The sequence below is a fragment of the Oncorhynchus clarkii genome, chromosome 22 (genome assembly GCF_045791955.1).
Source record: "Oncorhynchus clarkii lewisi isolate Uvic-CL-2024 chromosome 22, UVic_Ocla_1.0, whole genome shotgun sequence".
Classification (NCBI taxonomy): domain Eukaryota; kingdom Metazoa; phylum Chordata; class Actinopteri; order Salmoniformes; family Salmonidae; genus Oncorhynchus; species Oncorhynchus clarkii.
Genome location: NC_092168.1, coordinates 37,926,049 through 37,949,683, shown reverse-complemented (window position 1 = coordinate 37,949,683; position 23,635 = coordinate 37,926,049). Strand labels below are relative to the sequence as shown.

General features: G+C 44.2%; 1 protein-coding gene across 1 annotated transcript in view; it reads left to right on the top strand.

Moving 5' to 3' along the window:
• LOC139380858 (diacylglycerol kinase beta-like) overlaps window positions 1-23,635 on the top strand; it is a 110,491-nt gene that overhangs the window by 20,421 nt on the left and 66,435 nt on the right. The window contains exons 5-12 of the mRNA XM_071123991.1: window positions 405-467; window positions 2,341-2,604; window positions 4,883-5,008; window positions 6,986-7,035; window positions 8,420-8,494; window positions 8,670-8,789; window positions 9,030-9,147; window positions 18,274-18,362. Coding sequence (XP_070980092.1) covers window positions 405-467; window positions 2,341-2,604; window positions 4,883-5,008; window positions 6,986-7,035; window positions 8,420-8,494; window positions 8,670-8,789; window positions 9,030-9,147; window positions 18,274-18,362 — 905 coding nt within the window. The remainder of the gene's footprint in view (window positions 1-404; window positions 468-2,340; window positions 2,605-4,882; window positions 5,009-6,985; window positions 7,036-8,419; window positions 8,495-8,669; window positions 8,790-9,029; window positions 9,148-18,273; window positions 18,363-23,635) is intronic.

Sequence of the window (23,635 nt, the reverse complement as noted above, 5' to 3'; positions counted from 1 at the left end):
TTAACAGAGTCTATATCACACTCCTTCTCCTTCCCCTTTAACAGAGTCTATATCACACTCCTTCTCCTTCCCCTTTAACAGAGTCTATATCACAGTCCTTCTCCTTTAACAGAGTCTATATCACAGTCCTTCTCCTTTTGCTTTAACAGAGTCTATATCACAGTCCTTCTCCTTTAACAGAGTCAATATCACAGTCCTTCTCCTTTTGCTTTAACAGAGTCTATATCACAGTCCTTCTCCTTTAACAGAGTCAATATCACAGTCCTTCTCCTTTTGCTTTAACAGAGTCTATATCACAGTCCTTCTCCTTTTGCTTTAACAGTCTACAGTATATCACACTCCTTCTAGTGCATTTCTCTCACCTCTCACTTTGTCTTGCTTTTCTTTCCATGCGGTGTCTGCAGAGCCACGTTCCATTGATGCAGGCATCACTATACAGACTGAAGTGGCCTGTGCCCCCATAACAGGTACCACTACCACTACAGGACAACAGGACAATGTTACTGACAACAGCTACTGTAACCATCTCGCTCACCAGTGTTTGGTTGTGACTTGTGATCAGTGTTTTCTAGCAGGTGACATGTGGTAGTAATACTGTGTATTGTGGCGCAGTGGATTTGCGTTTCTTGTGAACTGTTTTTTTTTATATGTGGAATATACAGTACATTTAGAAAGTATTCAGACCCCTTGACCTTTTCCACATTGTGTTACGTTACAGCCTTACTCTAAAAATGATAAAAATATTTTTTTCCTCATCAATCTACACACCACGCCCCATAATGACAAAGTGAAAACAGGTTGAGACATTTTTGCACATGTATTAAAAATACAAATTTAAAATAGCTTAGTTACATAAGTATTCAGACCCTTTGCTATGAGACTCAACATTGAGCTCAGGTGCATCCTGTTTCCATTGATCATCCTTGAGATGTTTCTACAACTTGATTGGAATCCACCTGTGGTAAATTCAATTGATTGGACATGATTTGGAAAGGCACACACCTGTCTATATAAGGTTCCACAGTTGACAGTGCATGTCAGAGGAAAAACCAAGCCATGAGGTCAAAGGAATTGTCCGTAGAGCTCAGAGATAGATAGGATTGTGTCGAGGCACAGATCTGGGGAAGGGTACCAAACAATGTATGCAGCATTGAAGGTCTCCAAGAGCACAGTGGCCTCCATCATTCTTAAATAGAAGAAGTTTGAAACCACCAAGACTCTTCCTAGAGCTGGCCGCCCAGCCAAACTGAGCAATCGGGGGAGAAGGGCCCTGGTCAGGGAGGTGACCAAGAACCCGATGGTCACTCTGACAGAGCTCCGGAGTTCCTCTGTGGAGATGGGAGAACCTTCCAGAAGGACAACCATCTCTGCAGCACTCCACCAATCAGGCTTTTGTAGTAGAATGGCCAGACGGAAGCCACTCCTCAGTAAAAGGCACATGACATCCCACTTGGAGTTTGCCAAAAAGGCACCTTAAGGACTCTCAGACTATGAGAAACAAGATTCTCTGGTCTGATGAAACCCAGATTGAACTTTGGCCTGAATGCCAAGCGTCACGTCTTGAGGAAACCTGGCACCATCCCTACGGTGAAACATGGTGGGACTGAGGCGAAGGTTCACCTTCCAACAGGACAACGACCCTAAGCACACAGCCAAGACAAGGCAAAAGTGGCTTTGGGACAAGTCTCTGAATGTCCTTGAGTGGCCCAGCCAGAGCCCGGACTTGAACCAGATCGAACATCTCTGGAGAGACCTGAAAATAGCTGTGCATTGACGCTCCCCAGCCAACCTGACAGAGTTTGAGAGGATCTGCAGAGTAGAATGGGAGAAACTACCCAAATACAAGTGTGCCAAGCTTGTAGCGTCATATCCAAGAAGACTCGAGGCTGTAATCGCTGCCAAAGGTGCTTCAACAAAGTACAGAATAAAGGGTCTGAATACTTATGTGAATGTAATATTTACGTTTTTAATTTTGTATCAATTTGAAAAATGGTATAAAAACCTGTTTTTGCTTCATCATGATGGGGTATTGCTGAGGAAAACTAAATATTTCATTGATTGCAGAATAAGGCTTTCACGTAACAAAATGTGGAAAAAGTCAAGGGATCTGAGTACTTTCAGCCAAGTAAAGGCCCCCCTGCCAAATCCTCCCCTAACCCGGACGACACTGGGCCAATTACGGTGCACAACTCCCTGCCACGGTCGGTTGTGGCACAAGTCGGGTCTGTAGTAACGCATCTAGCACTGCGATGCAGTGTCTTAGAGTGCTGCACCACTGGGGAGGCCTCCCTATTTTGTTTTGTCTTTCCTGAATTCCTATTTTCTCTCTCTGTCTTCTAGGAATGAATGGAAAGAGCATCCTGATAGCCATGGGTCGACCCACGCCGGAACCTTCCACTATGATGGCCTCATGTTCAGGTGCCATCTCCATCTCGCCCTGCTCCTCCCGTTCCTCCTCACAGCGCTCTGGGATGGGGCCCCACGCGCCTGGGGGGTCCTACCGCTCACCTGCCTGCACCCAGGTCAAACCCTCCACATGCAGCAGTAGTAACACCCTGACCCCCACCCCAGCCAAGTCCCCAGCCTCCCCTCGCCTCTCCCCAGGTAAACACCTTGTTCAGGTGCTGTAGGAACTTATACTGTTGTACTGGAAAAGTTGTGATGCAGGCTGTGTTAGACTGCTGTATTAGACTGCCGTATTATACCGCCATACAAGACCGCCGTATTAGACTATGGATTCCAATGATATCAATGTTACTGCACTGTCATGCCTGGGACATTACTAATGCCACAGCAAATAACTTCCTCTACAAATTCTACTGATTTTAACTCACAGCAAGGCATTTCAGCAGTTTAATAAAGTGTGGCTATAATGTCTGAGCTGTGGCCATTGGTGTCTGTTAGTTCAATACTTTGTGTAAAGCAATATATTTTTAAAATTTTAAAATATTTATTTAATTGAATCTTTATTTAACTAGGCAAGTCAGTTAAGAACTAATTCTTATTTACAATGACGGCCTACACCGGCCAAACCCGGACAACGCTGAGCCAATTGTGCACCGCCCTATGGGACTCCCAATCGCCGCCAGTGGGGATATGCAGGGCATGTGTACTGATAGCTACATCAGCTTTACCGGCTTTACACAGGGATGAGATTCATTTAATTTGTTTTACATGTCACATCATATCACCATATCAATATCAATATCAACATATTAATATCAATATCACCATATCAACATCACCACATTGATATCACCTTATCAATATCACCATATCAATATCAATATCAACATATTAATATCAATATCACCATATCAATATTACCTTATCAACATCACCTTATCAATATCACCTTATCAACATCACCTTATCAATATCACCATATCAATATCAATATCAACATATTAATATCAATATCACCATATCAATATCACCTTATCAACATCACCATATTAATATCAATATCACCATATTAAGATCAATATCACCATATCAATATCACCATATTAATATCAATATCACCATATCAATATCACCTTATCAATATCAATATCACCATATCAATATAACCATATCAATATCAATATCACCATATTAATATCAATATCACCATATCAATATCACCTTATCAATATCAATATCACCATATCAATATCACCTTATCAATATCAATATCACCATATTAATATCGATATCACCATATCAATATCACCTTATCAATATCAATATCACCATATCAATATAACCATATCAATATCAATATCACCATATCAATATCACCTTATCAATATCACCTTATCAATATCAATATCACCATATCAATATAACCATATCAATATCAATATCACCATATCAATATCACCTTATCAATATCAATATCACCATATCAATATAACCATATCAATATCAATATCACCATATCAATATCACCTTATCAATATCAATATCACCATATCAATATAACCATATCAATATCAATATCACCATATCAATATCACCTTATCAATATAACCATATCAATATCAATATCACCATATCAATATCACCATATCAATATAACCATATCAATATCAATATCACCATATCAATATCACCTTATCAACATCACCTTATCAATATCACCATATCAATATCACCTTATCAACATCACCTTATCAATATCACCATATTAATATCAATATAACCATATCAATATCAACATCAGCACATTAATATCACCTTATCAATATCACCTTATCAATATCACCATATTAATATCAATATCACCATATCAATATCAATATCACCATATTAATATCGATATAACCATATCAATATCACCTTATCAATATCACCATATTAATATCAATATCACCATATCAACATCACCACATTAATATCACCTTATCAATATCACCATATCAATATCACCATATCAATATCACCACATCAATATCAAAATCACCATATTAATATCAAAATCACCATATTAATATCCATATTAATATCAATAGCACAATATTAATATCACCATATTAATATCACCATATCAATATTAGCATATTAATATCACCTTATCAATATTACCATATCAATATTACCATATTAATATCACCATATCAATCTCACAATATCAATATCACCATATCAATATCACCATATTAATATCACCTTATCAATATCAATATCACCATATCAATATCACCATATTAATATCACCTTATCAATATTACCATATCAATATTACCATATCAATATTACCATATTAATATCACCTTATCAATATCACCATATCCATATCACATCACAATTTGCCATGTTGCTTAGTAATGCTCGTGGTCATTGCTGTATGACATCACCGTCTCTCATGGATACGCCACGTTCCATTCCTCTCCCACAGAGAGAATCAGAGGGGAGAAGAGGAGGAGCCCGTCCCCATTACCTTCCCCCAAGGTGGTGTTTCTGAAGGACATTGTGTGTTACCTGTCCCTACTCGAGAGGGGCACACCAGAGGACAAGCTGGAGTGTGAGTTACAGCGTCTAATTACTAGTGTGTAAACAACCAAGGTATTTGAGAGAGGTCAGTCATGTTGAGTAGTCAAAGGGTGTCACCTAAACTTCTCAGAAAGACATCCTCCCACAATCTGAGTGGATAAGTCAATTCATTAATTCAGGTTGGAAATCATTTTTCCAGCTCAGTCACCAAATACAGGTGGGCTTTCACGCACAAGCACACACACACACATACACACACACCAGTGCCATTTCAGATGAGGGAGGACAATTTTTATTTTTTTATGAGCATGGCCTTATTTCTATTACAGTATATTGGATGACTGTCATTCATATTACATTCACCCAGGTAAATGTAACAGCGATAGTTTTAGGCTACTACATGGTAATATAATTTTCCCTATGCCCATCATGAGGTTGCTACAACCTAGCCTTTGAATGAAAGTTTACAATGTAGGTGCGCACAGGTCGAGAGACAAATTTGATATGACAGACAGTGACACATGGACAGATAGTGACATTCAATACCACCTTGCACACTCTTGCCTGCATCTAGCTGATCTAGGGTGTAATCATTAGTCCAACAGTTGCAAACGAGAGTTTCTATTGGACAAATTCAGGTACGTTTATCCCCGTTTCGACAGAATGAATACAGCCTTGATCACGTGTAAACACAGTTCACAGTTTCATAGCAGCCACGTTGTATTCCTTCTCGCATCAACGTTATGCGCTATCCACCTTTCACCTCTTTCCTACGCTTGTGGACATCAGCTGTATGTGACCAGGTAAAAAAAACTTTCCAAGCCAAGCCACTACACACAGCCTACATCGTTGTCACTATATTAGCTAAAGTAACGTCATGGTCAGCATAGCAAATAGAACTAACGCCTTTGTAAACCCAGCTACATTCAGTAACATTACAGTGTACAGTCAGGAAAGCAGTTACACCAGAGGGCCCCGGTGGCAATACATTTGTAAAACCAAAAGCTTGCCTTGACTTGGAAGAGTTCCAGTGTTGTGTGGGATAGTCATAGCCAGCTAGCTAACATAGCATCCCTCTGTTTGAGCAGGGTGTCTCGGTGGGCTAAACTAGCTAGCTGCATTTGCTAGCTATGTGAAACTGAAAGTACAAACAAATGACAACCTCTATGTCTCTCTATTTTCTTTCTCTCTCTTTGGGTCAACTACTCACCACATTTTATGCAATGCAGTGCTAGCTAGCTGTAGTTTATGCTTTCAGTACTAGATTCATTCTCTGATCCTTTGATTGGGTGGACAACATGTCAGTTCATGCTGCAAGAGCTCTGATAGATTGGAGGATGTCCTCCAGAAGTTGTGATAATTACTGTGTAAGTCTATGGAAGGGGGTGAGAACCATGAGCCTCCTAGGTTTTGTATTGAAGTCAATGTACTCAGAGGAGGACGAAAGCTAGTTGTCCTCCGGCTTCACCATGGTGCTACCCTACAGAGTGCTGTTGAGGTTGTGAGCAGTGAGTCAGTAGTTAGGCTCCCCTTGGGATTAACTCAGCCTCAGTACCTGTCCTCGTTAGCCCATGGACATCCTAAACCCAGGTGTGTCCAATAGACTTTTTTAGCGTTGGGAGCTATATCTGCACAATTTGACACAGCTAATCTCTGCTAACTGCTTCCGACATCCCAATAAAACAGGAGTACGTGTCACTCTCGATTACATCCCCTGCTCCAACAGAGGAGTGGTGTTGCGTCACGGTCTAATACTTCCCCTGCTCCAACACAGGAGTGGTGTTGTGTCACGCTCTAATACTTCCCCTGCTCCAACACAGGAGTGGTGTTGTGTCACGCTCAAATACTTCCTCTGCTCCAACACAGGAGTGGTGCTGAGTCACACTCTAATACTTCCCCTGCTCTACAGAGGGGTGGTCTGACTGGGAATTCAAGTGGTGCTGACAGACAGGGACTTCAAGACATTACAGCTGAATCATGGGGTCCCTTTTTTCTCGTTCCCCTCCAGTCATGTTCCGGCTGTACGACACAGATGGCAACGGAGTACTGGACAGCTCGGTTAGTGGCCCTCTCGTCTCGTCTCTTCTCCTCTCTTCTTTTCCCTACTCCTCTCTCCTTACGTCTGTTCTGTTCTCTCTTCTGCTCTACTGTTTTAATCTACTCTTTTCTTTTCTTTTCTTTCCTTTCTTCTGTTTTCTCCCCTCTCCTCCCGTCTCCTTTCCTCCCTTCTCCTCCCCTCCCCTCCCCTCTCCTCTCCTTTCCTCTTCTCTCCTTTCTTCTGTTCTGGTCTCTTCTTTCCTTTCTTCTGTTCTGGTCTCTCCTTTCCTCTTCTCTTCTCTCCTTTCTTCTGTTCTGGTCTCTGCTTTCCTCATCTCCTCTCCTCTCCTCACAGTTCCTCTCTTCTCCTCTCATGCAGTGCTAAGCTCAGTGCAATTAGAACAACCCTGTTACAATACATCCTTATTTCCTCTGAACTGCACTGCTTCATTCTTAGATCCTTCAACAGTATACCGAGTCGATATGCAGGGGTATGAGGTAATTGAAGTAGATATGTAAATACACTACCAATACAAAGTTTTAGAACACCTTCTCATTCAAGGGTTTTTCTTAATTTTGACTATTTTCTACATTGTAGAATAATAGTGAAGACATCAACACTATGAAATAACACATATGGAATCATGTAGTAACTGAAAAAGTATAAAAATATTTGAGATTTGAGATTCTTAGGATGATATCAGAGGATACTGTCATCATAGGATGATGTGGATGATATCAGAGGATACTGTCATCATAGAATGATGTGGATGATATCAGAGGATACTGTCATCATAGAATGATGTGGATGATATCAGAGGATACTGTCATCATAGGATGATGTGGATGATATCAGAGGATACTGTCATCATAGAATGATGTGGATGATATCAGAGGATACTGTCATCATAGAATGATGTGGATGATATCAGAGGATACTGTCATCATAGAATGATGTGGATGATATCAGAGGATACTGTCATCATAGAATGATGTGGATGTGGATGATATCAGAGGATACTGTCATCATAGAATGATGTGGATGATATCAGAGGATACTGTCATCATAGAATGATGTGGATGATATCAGAGGATACTGTCATCATAGAATGATGTGGATGATATCAGAGGATACTGTCATCATAGAATGATGTGGATGTGGATGATATCAGAGGATACTGTGGTCTGACTGACTTAATTTGTTTTCAAGGACACTCCCTATGATTTTCTTGGGCACGCCAAAATGTGGAGGATTTTTTTGTTTTCTAAACAGAGAACATATGTGATCATCTCTGTCAGTCTCTTGGTAGTAATGTCTGTGGATGTGTGAATGCATTCATTTGTTATCAAGAAGACAGCCACAGTGATGTTGTGGTATAATGTTTATCTCGCTTGCTGGGTGTAGGAACTGGACCGCATCATCAATCAGATGGTCCACGTGGCAGAGTACCTGGAATGGGACTCGGCAGAGCTGCGACCGGTAAGGATGCACACAGCCTTGTGTGTCTTGTTTCCCCTGTTCCCAACGTCTTGTGGCGACCTGAAAAGACTAGCTTAACGACAGTGACAAGGAAATGTTGGATCATTACAGTGTTATAATTTGACAAGACTTTACTGCACTCACCCTCTGTCCCCCCCGTCTCCCTGTGCTCTAGATCCTGAAGGAGATGATGGAAGAGATAGACTATGACCGGGACGGAACAGTCACCCTGGAGGAGTGGATCAGAGGAGGCCTCACCACCATCCCTCTGCTGGTCCTGCTGGGCATGGAGACGGTGAGGGAGGGTGCATGTGTGTGTGTGTGTGTGTGTGTGATATTATTTGAGAACGGATGCCGTATAGCAGATGCTTTTATCCAAAGTGCATACATGAGTGCATAAATTTTAGTAAGTGTATATGATCCCTGTGGGAAGAGAGATAAAGTATGTGTCTGCGTGCGTTTAGAGTGTCAGTTCCACAAAATAAATTCAGAAAGATTGATATCTTTCTCTTTCTCTCTCTTTCTCTCTTTGTAGAATGTTCAGGAAGATGGTCAGCATGTGTGGAAACTGAAGCACTTCAACAAGCCAGCCTACTGTAACTACTGCCACACCATGCTGCTGGGAGTTCGCAAGCAGGGCCTCTGCTGCTCCAGTGAGTATGTGTGTGTGGCCCTTAGTTCTACTGTCTCTCTCTGTCTCATTAAAGAGATACTTCAAGATTTTGGCAGAGTCAGAAGAACTCGTGGGTACCATTTTTATGTCTCTGTGTCCAGTATGAAGGAAGATAGGTCAGATTGTTTCACGAGCCAATGCTAACTTGTGTTAGCGCAATGACTGGAAGTCTATGGTATCTGCAGAAAAATGCATTAAAAGTATAGGGAGTGTTACTTTTTTCACTGCGAATTATGGGAGAGCCGGGGGGGGGGGGGGGGGGGGCTCAGCTCCCCTGAATGAGACATTAGCTCCCCTAAATGCAACAAAAGTACAACTTTGAAGGGGTCTCTAAAACATACTAACTTAATTATTCAGCCATTTGTTTAAAATGCAGTGGTAAATATGAAAATAAATGCTTGAAAGGAACACCCCAACCTCTCTGTCATGGTTTCAACCATTTATTTATATGTGATTGCACAAATCGTCTCCCTGTTTACTGTGCTGTCCACTCAGTAGTGCTAAATTTAGCCACAGCTGGGCTGAGTACATTGTACTAGTTCATTTTCACCATTTGTTTGCCATGTGCCCTTGATAAAAATAGCCTTCACTTATTCCAATGCATTAGATTTATCTGTACGTTTATCTGATGTATCATTGTTTGCTTTTGTCAGTCAGCTGTTTAGAGCGATTGATTATTTTCTAGCAGTATTTGTTTTCTTTCCTGGATCAGCTGATGATGGTCCACAATCTCACTAGACAATCTAATCCATCCTAAATGAATGACAGTAGGCCTAAAGTTAACTATTTCTGTTAGAAGCATCCGACAGGCCTACATTATTTTGGATTTGTGTGCCCATGAGAACTGTTTTCACAGTGGAACATAATGAAATGTTATCTAGGCATATTTACACTTAGGCTACAGTGCATTTTCCGAGATCTCCAACATCCATGAATCGTACAGGGTTTAAGTTCAATGTTCTAATTCAAAGAACAGTCATACATGTAACTAATGTAAAGAAAGAAAGGTAGTGTTTTATGTCACATAATCTGTGAATCATTCAACTCATGAATTATGGACAACTCATGAATTATGGACAACTCATGAATCATTCAACTCATGAATCATTCAACTCATGAATCATTCAACTCATGAACTAGGGTGTAAAACATGTTTTGATTCAACTTGTGTATTATATTGAAGGTAGGCTATCTGTTCTGTGTGTGTTCATGTGTGTAAAATTGCCTCGGCGTAGAGGGCAGGCTACCTGCGGTGTTGTAGGCCTAGTGCAGGGTAAACTCAACTAAACGTAGTTTACCAACCTTTTCCAGAAAAATGCATTAAAAGTATAGGGAGTGTTACTTTTTTCACTGCGACTGGCAATCAAAGTTTAGCCACCTATTTTTTTTACCACTGCATCACTGGCTATTGTTATCAAATCAAATCAGGCTTTATTTATACAGCATATTTCAGACATTGAATGCAACGCAATGTGCTTTACAGGAGAAAACTATTAAAAAATGATTCAAATAAAGCTGCCATATTTAGTACACAACAAACAAAATACAATGGATTGCGAAAGTATTCAACCCCTTGGCAGTTTTCCTATTTTGTTGCCTTACAACCTGGAATTGAAATATATTTTTGGGGAGTTTGTATCATTTGATTTACACAACATGCCTACCACTTTGAAGATGCAAAATATTTTGTATTGTGAAACAAACAAGAAATACGTTTTTTTTTTTAAATGGAAAACTTGAGCGTGCATAACTATTAACCTTTCTGATCTCCCCATCCCGGATCCGGGATCGTGAATACAGACTCAAGCTCATTACCATAACGCAACGTTAACTATTCATGAAAATCGCAAATGAAATGAAATAAATATGCTAGCTCTCAAGCTTAGCCTTTCGTTAACAACACTGTCATCTCAGATTTTCAAAATATGCTTCTCAACCATTGCAAAACAAGCATTTGTGTAACAGTATTGATGGCTAACGTAGCATTTAGCATTAGCATTCAGCTGGCAACATTTACACAAAAAAACAGAAAAGCATTCAAATAAAATCATTTACCTTTGAAGAACTTCAGATGTTTTCAATGAGGAGACTCTCAGATAGCAAATGTTCAGTTTTTCCTGAAAGATTATTTGTTTAGGACAAATCGCTCCGTTTTCTGCGTCACGTTTAGCTATGAAAAAACCCCTGTATCCAGGATTGTGTAAATCTATCAGCAAGCTCATTAGCATAACACAACGTTAACTATTTATGAAAATCGCAAATGAAATGAAATAAATATGCCATCTCTCAAGCTTAGCCTTTTGTAAACAACACTGTCATCTCAGATTTTCAAAATATGCTTCTCAACCATAGGAAAACAATCATTTGTGTAAAAGTAGCTAGCTAGCGTTAGCATTTCGCGTTAGCATTTAGCGTTAGCATTAGCGTTAGCATCCAGCACGCAACATTAACAAAAACATAAAAGCCTTCAAATAAAATAATTTACCTTTGAAGAACTTCTGATGTTTTCAATGAGGATCTCAGTTAGATAGCAGATGCTCAGTTTTTCCAAAAAGATTCCTTGTGTATTAGAAATAGCTCCGTTTTATACATCACATTTGGCTACCAAAACAAATCCGAAAATTCAGTCCTCAAAACGCGAACTTTTTTCCAAATTAACTCCATAATATCGACTGAAAACATGGCAAACGTTGTTTAGAATCAATCATCAAGGTGTTTTTCACATATCTCTTCATTGATACATCGTTCTTGGACACATGCTTTCTCCCCTGAATCAAATGGTAAAGTAGAAGCAGCTGGCAATTGCGCACCGAATTCGACGCAGGACACCAGGCGGACACTTGGAAAATGTAGTCTCTTATGGTCAATCTTCCAATGATATGCCTACAAATACGTCACAATTCTGCTAAGACCTTGGGCGAACGACAGAAAGTGTAGGCTCATTCGTTGCGCAATCACAGCCATATAAGGAGAGAATGGAAAACAGAGCTTCAGAAGTTCTGCTAATTCCTGGGTGATGCATCATCTTGGTTTCGCCTGTAGAATGAGTTCTGGGGCACTTACAGACAAAATCTTGCAGATTCTGAAACTTCAGAGTGTTTTCTTTCCAAAACTGTCAAGAATATGCATAGTCGAGCATCTTTTTGTGACAAAATATCGCGCTTAAAACGGGAACGTTTTTTATCCAAAAATGAAATAGCGCCCCTAGAGCTCTAACAGGTTAACTAGAACCACCTTTTGCAGCAATTACAGCTGAAGTCTCTTGGGGTATGTCTCTATAAGCTTGGCACATCTAGCCACTGGGATTTTTGCCCATTCTTCAAGGCAAAACTGCTCCAGCTCCTTCAAGTTGGATGGATTCTGCTGGCAATCTTTCAGTCATACCACAGATTCTCAATTGGATTGAGGTCTGGGCTTTGACTAGGCCATTCCAAGACATTTAAATGTTTCCCCTTCAACCACTCGAGTGTTGCTTTAGCAGTATGCTTAGTGTCATTGTCCTGCTGGAAGGTGAACCTCCGTCCCAGTCTCAAATCTCTTGAAGACTGAAACAGGTTCCCTCAAGAATTTCCCTGTATTTAGCGCCATCCATCATTCCTTCAATTATAACCAGTTTCCCAGTCCCTGCCAATGAAAAACATACCCACAGCATGATGCTGCCACCACCATGCTTCACTGTGGGAATGGTTATCTCGGGGTGATGAGAGGTGTTGGGTTTGCTCCAGACATAACGTTTTCCTTGATGGCCAAAAAGTTAAATTTTAGTCTCATCTAACCAGAGTACCTTCTTCCATATGTTTGGGGAGTCTCCCACATAACTTTTGGCGAACACCAAACGTGTTTGTGTTATTTCTTTCTTTAATTTTCTTTAATGTCTTTTTTTCTGGACACTCCTCTGTAAAGCCCAGGTCTGTGGAGTGTACGGCTTACAGTGGTCCTATGGACAGATACTCCAATCTCCGCTGTGGAGCTTTGCAGCTCCTTCAGGGTTATCTTTGGTCTCTTTGTTGCCTCTCTGATTAATGCCCTCCTTGCCTAGTCCATGAGTTTTGGTGGGTGCCCTCTCTTAGCAGGTTTGTTGTGATGCCATATTCTTTCATTTTTTAAATAATGGATTTAGAGAGCTCCTTGGTCTTCATGGTGCTCCTTGCTTAGTGGTGTTGCAGACTCTGGGGCCTTTCAGAACAGGTGTATATATACTGAGATCATGTGACAGATAATGTGACACTTAGATTGCACACAGGTGGACTTTATTTAGCTATTATGTGACTTTTGAAGGTAATTGGTTGCACCAGATCTTATTTAGGGCCTTTATAGCAAAGGAGTGAATACATATGAACAGACCACTTTTCCATTTTACTTTTTTTAGAATTCTTTGAAGCAAGTAATTTTTTTCATTTCACTTCACCAATTTGGACTATTTTGTGTATGTCCATTACATGAAATCCAAATAGAAATCTATTTAAATTACAGGTTGTAATGCAACAAAATAGGAAAAATGCCAAATGGGGTGAACACTTTTGCAATGCACTGTAAAAACGAAAGAAGGACACAAACTGAACTACTAAAAAACACACTGAGGAAAAAAAAGCTAAGCTAAAAAGATTTGTTTTCATATCTATTTTAATAGTGTCCACAGTTTTTGCCCCACTCAGGTTCTCTGGCAGGTTCACTGCCCCAGCAGCCTTGTATGGCTCCTGGGCGATCCCCCACTTTAGGGGGGGGCCGCCAGACAATACGTCTGGGTAACTGTATATTCTCAGTATAATGAACGAATTGTGTTTTTTTTGGTAGCATTTCGTAGTGTGACTGATTTTACTAAGTGCTTCTGTACTGTATAAAGTTAGAGGTCCGCTATTTGATAGATTCCCCCACTCCCCCTACCTCAGGCTTCCAGTGGGGAGACCTGAGGTCAACCTACCCCCGTCCCTCTCTCCATCTCGTACTTCTGAGTGGGAGACCTTCCCAGGCAGTAGACTGCCTAGCTCACAAACTAGAATCAGGGCGCCCACTCCGACAAGATTAATTGACCCACAGTCCCACACGGTGACATGATATCATTGACGTAATGTGCAAATGAGCAATAGAAAACCATTTGCGCAAATGTCACCATTCCACATTTTTGGGTGCAGGAGCCCTGTGCCGCCCCCGAAAAGATGCCCATGTCGCCTATACCTAATTCCGCCACTGGGCTGGGGGCATAATAACTAAAGGCTGCCTCCATGTCACTTGGTCCTAGACTTTGGGATAGTTAAAAGGCTCCCTCTCCATGCCTCTTGATCCTAGACTTTGGGATAGTTAAAGGCCAGTACCAGAGGACCTGAGGGACCTACTGGGTACATAACTCAAAAGCATGTCTGAAATGTATTGGGGTGCACAATTGTGGATTGGTTTAAAAACCAATAGAAGAATCTTAAAACGTATTCTAAAGCTCACAGACAGCCAGTGCAGAAACCTTTAAACCGGTGTAATGTGTGCTCTCCGTCTGGTCTTGGTCAGTACCCACGCTGCAGAAATCTGTATGTTTTGCAGTTGACCAATGGCTTTTTTGCGTAGACCAGACAGGAGAGCATTACAGTAGTCAAGCCTGCTTGTAATAAAAGCATGGATGAGTCTCTCTGTATCAGCCTGAGAGAGAAATGGCCTCACCTTGACAATGTTTCTTAGATGGTAAAAACGTATTTTGGTCACATTCCTATTATGTGATTTGAAATTCAGTTCAGAATCTAAAATAACACCTCATTTTTTTTACCTGGTGTTTTATCTTTATTGCCCGTGAATTAAAATGTGGGCAGGGCAGATTCTCGCTCTGTAAGTACCCCAGTCTTGTCTTAATTTAGCTGGAAGAAGTTGTGAGCCATCCATGTATTTAAATCACTAATACAGTCTAATAATTTATCCGTGGAACAATAATCCTCTGGTGGCACAGAAATGTAAAGTTGTGTATCGTCTGCGTAGCAGTGAAAATCAATGCTGTGCCTTCTGATAATGCTGCCAAGGGGTAACATATATAAACTGAACAGTACTGGACCCTAAACCGAACCTTGTGGAACTCCACATGTGATGTGTACCAAGGGTGACAAAAAACTCTCAACTGGTTAAATAGGTCCTAAACCAATTTAGAACTGGACCGGAGAAGCCAACCAACCTCTCCAGTCTGTCCAGAAGGACATCATGGTCGACAGTGTCGAATGCAGCACTTAAAAATCTAAGGCTGTCTCTGGGCACAAAAAACAAATTTGATTTTTTTACAGTTAAAAAAACTATTTCTCCAGAATTTTGCTTCAGAATGGAAGGTTGGACATTGGTTGATAGTTGCTAAGAGCTGAATAATCTAGATTACTTTTCCTCAGAAGGGGTTTCCCCATAGCAGTTTTTAGAGCAGTGGAGTGCAGGGTGTGATAAACAATGGCTTGCACTTCTTCAGAAATGCAATAAAAAACTGTTTTGAAGAATGTGGTGGGGATAGGATCGAGAAAGCAGGGAGAAGGCTTAAGTTGTGATATCACTTTCCTGAGCATGTCTGTGGCAACCAGGGGAAATTAATGAGTAGTGTCTTTGCATGGTGGCCTAGAGCACATATCATCAAACTTCTCATCATGCTTGACTGATACATTGTAGCCTAGTCTAGTAAATTGTCTGTACGTGTTAGGGTGACCATCACGTTTTTTCAGGCAAAGTTTCAGACCTATTGCAGGTGTCTTGACTTTTTAGGATGCAAAAAAAATGTTTTTGTCAGCAAGACGCATTAATTAATGTAGGCGTAATCAATGGCAATCCCCTAATGTCATTTGACATCCTTGTGGGTGTTTTGTAAACATGTCCATTCATCATACTGCTCAAGTGTACATCCACTGCACTATTTTGATTATTTTGGAGTCGGGGAACACGCACTGGTAGTAGTGATTGGTTTGACAATCAAATAAAAGCATCATGACTGGTTGTGTTCAAATTAAATGGTAACTCATTTTTACCCTTAAATTTCATATTTATTAATAGGCTCACACATCTATTTCCAATAGAGACCCCCTTCAAATGTCACGTGTAATTTGCACTCTGGCAGAGAACATAGACTTCCCGGTCATTGCTCTAATTGTGCTAGCGCTAGTTAGCAACTACAGTTGAAGTCGGAAGTTTACATAGACCTTAGCCAAAACATTTAAACTCAGTTTTTTACAATTCCTGACATTTAATCACAGTAAAAATGCCCTGTTTTAGGTCAGTTAGGATCACCACTTTATTTTAAGAATGTGAAATGTCAGAATAATAGGAGAGAATTATTTATTTCAGTTTTTATTTCTTGTATCACATTCCCAGTGGGTTAGAAGTTTACATACACTCAATTAGTATTTGGTATCATTGCCTTTAAATTGTTTAACTTGGGTCAAATTTTTCGGGTAGCCTTCCACAAGCTTCCCACAATAAGGTGGGTGAATTTTGGACCATTCCTCCTGACAGAGCTGGTGTAACTGAGTCAGGTTTGTCGGCCTCCTTGCTCGCACATGCTTTTTCAATTCTGCCCTCAAATTTTCTATGGGATTGAGGTCAGGGCGTTGTGATGGCCACTCCAAAACCTTGACTTTGTTGTCCCCAAGCATGGAAGTATGCTTGGGGTCATTGTTAGTTTGGAAGACCCATTTGCGACCAAGCTTGAACTTCCTGACTGATGTCTTGAGATGTTGGTTCAATATATCCACATAATTTTCCTACCTCATGATGCCATCTATTTTGTGAAGTGCACCAGTCCCTCCTGCAGCAAAGCACCCCACAACATGATGCTGCCATCCCCGTGCTTCACAGTTGGGATGGTGTTCTTCGGCTTGCATGCCTCCCCCTTTTTCCTCCTAACATAACGATGGTCATGATGACCAAACAGTTCTATTTTTGTTTCATCAGACCAGAGGACATTTCTCCAAGAAGTACGATCTTTGTCCCCATGTGCAGTTGCAAACCGTAGTCTGGCTTTTTTATGGCAGTTTTGGAGCAGTGGCTTCTTCTTTGCTGAGCAGCCTTTCAGGTTATGTTGATATAGGACTCGTTTTACTGTGGATATAGACACTTTTGTACCTGTTTCCTCCAGCATCTTCACAAGGTCCTTTGCTGTTGTTCTGGAAGTGATTTGCACTTTTCGCACCAAAGTATGTTCATCTCTAGGAGACAGAACGCGTCTCCTTCCTGAGTGGAATGGCGACTATGTGGTCCCATGGTGTTTATACTTGCATACTATTGTTTGTACAGTTGAACGTGGTACCTTCAGGTGTTTGTAAATTGTTCCCAAGGATGAACCAGACCTGTGGAGGTCTACAATTTATTTCTGAGGTCTTGGCTGATTTCTTTTGATTTTCTCATGATGTCAAGCGAAGAGGCACTGAGTTTGAATGTAGGCCTTGAAATAGATCCACAGGTACACCTCCAATTGACTCAAATTATGTCAATTAGCCTATCAGAAGCTTCCAAAGCCATGACATCATTTTCTGGAATTTTACAAGCTGTTTAAGGGCACAGTCAACTTAGTGTATGTAAACTGGAATTGTGATACAGTGAATTATAAGTGAAATAGTCTGTCTGTAAACAATTGTTGGAAAAATTACTTGTGTCTTGCACAAAGTAGATGTCCTAATCGACTTGCCAAAACTATAGTTTGTTAACAAGACATTTGTGGAGTGGTTGAAAAACAAGTTTTAATGACTCCAACCTAAGTGTATGTAAACTTCAGACTTCAACTGTACCTTAGAGACTCCGGGGAAGTAGATAAAGGGCCTCATTGCCAAAATACCGAAGTATCCCTTTATCCCTTTAGAAAGTCCCTCTTTCTGTCCCTGGTTGGCTTTTATAGCTCCATCCACTCTCTGTTTCTCTCTTCCTGCCTTTCAGTTCTTCTCTCTGTCTTTCAACCAGATGTTTATATTATATTTATATTTATGTCTCTTATTCAGTCCTCCATTCTGTGAATAATAAACATGATTGCATTATTTATTAATTATCTATTATCAAGGATAATGCTATCGCTTGGTAAATTTATTACATGATTCAGTGAAAGGGTTGGTGTTGCTACTCAGTGTTCGTCCACTGGTGAACTGTCTCTCTCTGTACCTCTGTGTTTCAGTATGCAAGTACACAGTCCATGAACGCTGTGTGTCCAAAGACATTGCTGCCTGCATCAGCACCTATGCCAAGTCCCGCAGACACACCAATGTGAGTACACAACTACACACACAAAACACACACAAAAACACACCGGCACACGTTTATTTTATTTTACTATTCTTGTGGGGACCAAACAGTTGAGTCCCATTCAGAATCATATTTTCACTAAACCCTAACTCCTAACCCTGATTGCAACCCTAACCCTAAACCTAACCCCTAAGCCTAAAATAGCATTTTTCCTTGTGGGGACTGGCGAAATGTCCCCACTATTATCTAAATAATGTTGCCGAGCAAGGAGCAGAAAGGTCCTGGGTGCAGGGATTCTCTCTCTCTCTCTCTCTCTCTCTCACACACACACACGCACGCACGCACGCACGCACTCACACACACACACACACACACACACACACACACACACACACACACACACACACACACACACACACACACACACACACACACACACACACACACACACACACTTATGCACAGGCTCATGGGTGCAGAGAGATCATGCAGTGCTACTAATGTTGTTAACTGCGTCTATATTTAACCCCTAATTTAAGTAGACACCTTCTGGAATGATCTCACAGACTTGGAGTTGTCCCTCTAAGACCTTCTCTTTCTCTCCAGATGGAATTGTACTCTGTTTCAGCTCCACTTCACTTTTTCAAGTCTGATTCAATAACAGAAGATGCCTTTCAGATGGTCTCTTATTTTAGTAAATGTCTGGAACAAAATATAACACGTTTAGCACTGGATTAATGTTGTAACTTCCTTTAAATCATGATTGTTGTCTCTCTCTCCCTTCCTGCCTCTCTCCCTTCCTGCCTCTCTCCCTTCCTCCCTCTCTCTCTCCTGTCCTCCCTCTCTCTCTCCCTTTTTCCCTCTCTCTCTCTCCCTTCCTCCCTCTCTCTCCCTTCTTGCTTCTCTCCCTCTTTCCCTTCCTGCCTCTCTCCCTTCCTGCCTCTCTCCCTTCCTGCCTCTCTCCCTTCCTGCTTCTCTCCCTTCCTGTCTCTCTCCCTTCCTGCATCTCTCCCTTCCTGCCTCTCTCCCTTCCTGCCTCTTTCCCTTCCTGCCTCTCTCCCTTCCTGCCTCTCTCCCTTCCTCCCTCTCTCTCTCCTGTCCTCCCTCTCTCTCTCTCCCGTCCTCCCTCTCTCTCTCTCCCTTCCTCCCTCTCTCTCTCCCTTCCTCCCTCTCTCTCTCCTGTCCTCCCTCTCTCTCTCCTGTCCTCCCTCTCTCTCTCTCCCTTCCTCCCTCTCACTCTCCCTTCCTCCCTCTCTCTCTCCTGTCCTCCCTCTCTCTCTCTCCCTTCCTCCCTCTCGCTCTCCTGTCCTTCCTGCCTCTCTCCCATCCTGCCTCTCTCCCTTCCTGCCTCTCTCCCTTCCTGCCTCTCTCCCTTCCTGCCTCTCTCCCTTCCTGCCTCTCTCCCTTCCTCCCTCTCTCTCTCCTGTCCTCCCTCTCTCTCTCCCCTTTTCCCTCTCTCTCTCTCACTTCCTCCCTCTCTCTCCCTTCTTGCTTCTCTCCCTCTTTCCCTTCCTGCCTCTCTCCCTTCCTGCCTCTCTCCCTTCCTGCCTCTCTCCCTTCCTGCCTCTCTCACTTCCTGCTTCTCTCCCTTCCTGTCTCTCTCCCTTCCTGCCTCTCTCCCTTCCTGCCTCTCTCCCTTCCTGCCTCTCTCCCTTCCTCCCTCTCTCTCTCCTGTCCTCCCTCTCTCTCTCTCCCGTCCTCCCTCTCTCTCTCTCCCTTCCTCCCTCTCTCCCTTCCTCCCTCTCTCTCTCCTGTCCTCCCTCTCTCTCTCCTGTCCTCCCTCTCTCTCTCTCCCTTCCTCCCTCTCACTCTCCCTTCCTCCCTCTCTCTCACCTGTCCTCCCTCTCTCTCTCCTGTCCTCCCTCTCTCTCTCTCCCTTCCTCCCTCTCACTCTCCTGTCCTCCCTCTCTCTCTTCCTTCCTGCCTCTCTCCCTTCCTCCCTCTCTCTCTCCTGTCCTCCCTCTCTCTCTCTCCCTTCCTCCCTCTCTCTCTCCTGTCCTCCCTCTCTCTCTCCTTTCCTCCCTCTCTCTCTCCCTTCCTCCCTCTCTCTCTCCTGTCCTCCCACTCTCTCTCTCCCTTCCTGCCTCTCTCCCTTCCTCCCTCTCTCTCTCCTGTCCTCCCTCTCTCTCTCCCTTTTTCCCTCTCTCTCTCCCTTCCTCCCTCTCTCTCTCCTGTCCTCCCTCTCTCACTCCTGTCCTCCCTCTCTCTCTCCCTTTTTCCCTCTCTCCCTCCCTTCCTCCCTTTCTCTCTCCTGTCCTCCCTCTCTCTCTCCTGTCCTCCCTCTCTCTCTCCCTTTTTCCCTCTCTCTCTCCCTTTTTCCCTTTCTCTCTCCTGTCCTCCCTCGCTCTCTCCTGTCCTCCCTCTCGCTCTCTCCCGTCCTCCTTCTCTCTCTCCTGTCCTCCCTCTCTCTCTCCTGTCCTCCCACTCTCTCTGCCTTCCTGCCTCTCTCCCTTCCTCCCTCTCTCTCTCCTGTCCTCCCTCTCTCTCTCCTGTCCTCCCTCTCTCTCTCCCCTTTTCCCTCTCTCTCTCCCTTCCTGCCTCTCTCTCTCCTGTCCTCCCTCTCTCTCTCTCCCTTCCTCCCCATCTCTCTCCTGTCCTCCCTCTCTCTCTCCATTCCTGCCTCTCTCCCTTCCTCCCTCTCTCTCCTGTCCTCCCTCTCTCTCTCCCCTTTTCCCTCTCTCTCTCCCTTCCTGCCTCTCTCTCTCCTGTCCTCCCTCTCTCTCTCCTGTCCTCCCTCTCTCTCTCCCTTTTCCCTCTCTCTCTCCCTTCCTGCCTCTCTCCCTTCCTCCCTCTCTCTCTCCTGTCCTCCTCTCTCTCCCTTTTTCCCTCTCTCTCTCCCTTCCTCCCTCTCTCTCTCCTGTCCTCCCTCTCTCTCTCCCTTCTTCCCTCTCTCTCTCTCCCTTCCTCCCTCTCTCTCCCTTCTTGCTTCTCTCCATCTCTCCCTTCCTGCCTCTCTCCCTTCCTGCCTCTCTCCCTTCCTCCCTCTCTCTCTCCTGTCCTCCCTCTCTCTCTCCCTTCTTCCCTCTCTCTCTCTCCCTTCCTCCCTCTCTCTCCATTCTTGCTTCTCTCCCTCTCTCCCTTCCTGCCTCTCTCCCTTCCTGCTTCTCTCCCTTCCTGTCTCTCTACCTTCCTGCCTCTCTCCCTTCCTGCCTCTCCCCCTTCCTGCCTCTCTCCCTTCCTCCCTCTCTCTCTCCTGTCCTCCCTCTCTCTCTCTCCCGTCCTCCCTCTCTCTCTCTCCCTTCCTCCCTCTCTCTCTCTCCCTTCCTCCCTCTCTCTCTCCTGTCCTCCCTCTCTCTCTCCTGTCCTCCCTCTCTCTCTCTCCCTTCCTCCCTCTCTCTCTCCTGTCCTCCCTCTCTCTCTCCTGTCCTCCCTCTCTCTCTCCCTTTTTCCCTCTCTCCCTCCCTTCCTCCCTTTCTCTCTCCTGTCCTCCCTCTCTCTCTCCTGTCCTCCCTCTCTCTCTCCCTTTTTCCCTCTCTCTCTCCCTTTTTCCCTTTCTCTCTCCTGTCCTCCCTCGCTCTCTCCTGTCCTCCCTCTCGCTCTCTCCCGTCCTCCTTCTCTCTCTCCTGTCCTCCCTCTCTCTCTCCTGTCCTCCCACTCTCTCTGCCTTCCTGCCTCTCTCCCTTCCTCCCTCTCTCTCTCCTGTCCTCCCTCTCTCTCTCCTGTCCTCCCTCTCTCTCTCCCTTTTTCCCTCTCTCCCTCCCTTCCTCCCTTTCTCTCTCCTGTCCTCCCTCTCTCTCTCCTGTCCTCCCTCTCTCTCTCCCTTTTTCCCTCTCTCTCTCCCTTTTTCCCTTTCTCTCTCCTGTCCTCCCTCGCTCTCTCCTGTCCTCCCTCTCGCTCTCTCCCGTCCTCCTTCTCTCTCTCCTGTCCTCCCTCTCTCTCTCCTGTCCTCCCACTCTCTCTGCCTTCCTGCCTCTCTCCCTTCCTCCCTCTCTCTCTCCTGTCCTCCCTCTCTCTCTCCTGTCCTCCCTCTCTCTCTCCCCTTTTCCCTCTCTCTCTCCCTTCCTGCCTCTCTCTCTCCTGTCCTCCCTCTCTCTCTCTCCCTTCCTCCCCATCTCTCTCCTGTCCTCCCTCTCTCTCTCCATTCCTGCCTCTCTCCCTTCCTCCCTCTCTCTCCTGTCCTCCCTCCCTCTCTCTCTCCCCTTTTCCCTCTCTCTCTCCCTTCCTGCCTCTCTCTCTCCTGTCCTCCCTCTCTCTCTCCTGTCCTCCCTCTCTCTCTCCCTTTTCCCTCTCTCTCTCCCTTCCTGCCTCTCTCCCTTCCTCCCTCTCTCTCTCCTGTCCTCCTTCTCTCTCTCCCTTTTTCCCTCTCTCTCTCCCTTCCTCCCTCTCTCTCTCCTGTCCTCCCTCTCTCTCTCCCTTCTTCCCTCTCTCTCTCTCCCTTCCTCCCTCTCTCTCCCTTCTTGCTTCTCTCCATCTCTCCCTTCCTGCCTCTCTCCCTTCCTGCCTCTCTCCCTTCCTCCCTCTCTCTCTCCTGTCCTCCCTCTCTCTCTCCCTTCTTCCCTCTCTCTCTCTCCCTTCCTCCCTCTCTCTCCATTCTTGCTTCTCTCCCTCTCTCCCTTCCTGCCTCTCTCCCTTCCTGCTTCTCTCCCTTCCTGTCTCTCTACCTTCCTGCCTCTCTCCCTTCCTGCCTCTCCCCCTTCCTGCCTCTCTCCCTTCCTCCCTCTCTCTCTCCTGTCCTCCCTCTCTCTCTCTCCCGTCCTCCCTCTCTCTCTCTCCCTTCCTCCCTCTCTCTCTCTCCCTTCCTCCCTCTCTCTCTCCTGTCCTCCCTCTCTCTCTCCTGTCCTCCCTCTCTCTCTCTCCCTTCCTCCCTCTCACTCTCCCTTCCTCCCTCTCTCTCACCTGTCCTCCCTCTCTCTCTCCTGTTCTCCCTCTCTCTCTCTCCCTTCCTCCCTCTCACTCTCCTGTCCTCCCTCTCTCTCTTCCTTCCTGCCTCTCTCCCTTCCTCCCTCTCTCTCTCCTGTCCTCCCTCTCTCTCTCTCCCTTCCTCCCTCTCTCTCTCCTGCCCTCCCTCTCTCTCTCCTGTCCTCCCTCTCTCTCTCCCTTCCTCCCTCTCTCTCTCCTGTCCTCCCACTCTCTCTCTCCCTTCCTGCCTCTCTCCCTTCCTCCCTCTCTCTCTCTCCTGTCCTCCCTCTCTCTCTCCCTTTTTCCCTCTCTCTCTCCCTTCCTCCCTCTCTCTCTCCTGTCCTCCCTCTCTCTCTCCTGTCCTCCCTCTCTCTCTCCCTTTTTCCCTCTCTCTCTCCCTTCCTCCCTTTCTCTCTCCTGTCCTCCCTCTCTCTCTCCTGTCCTCCCTCTCGCTC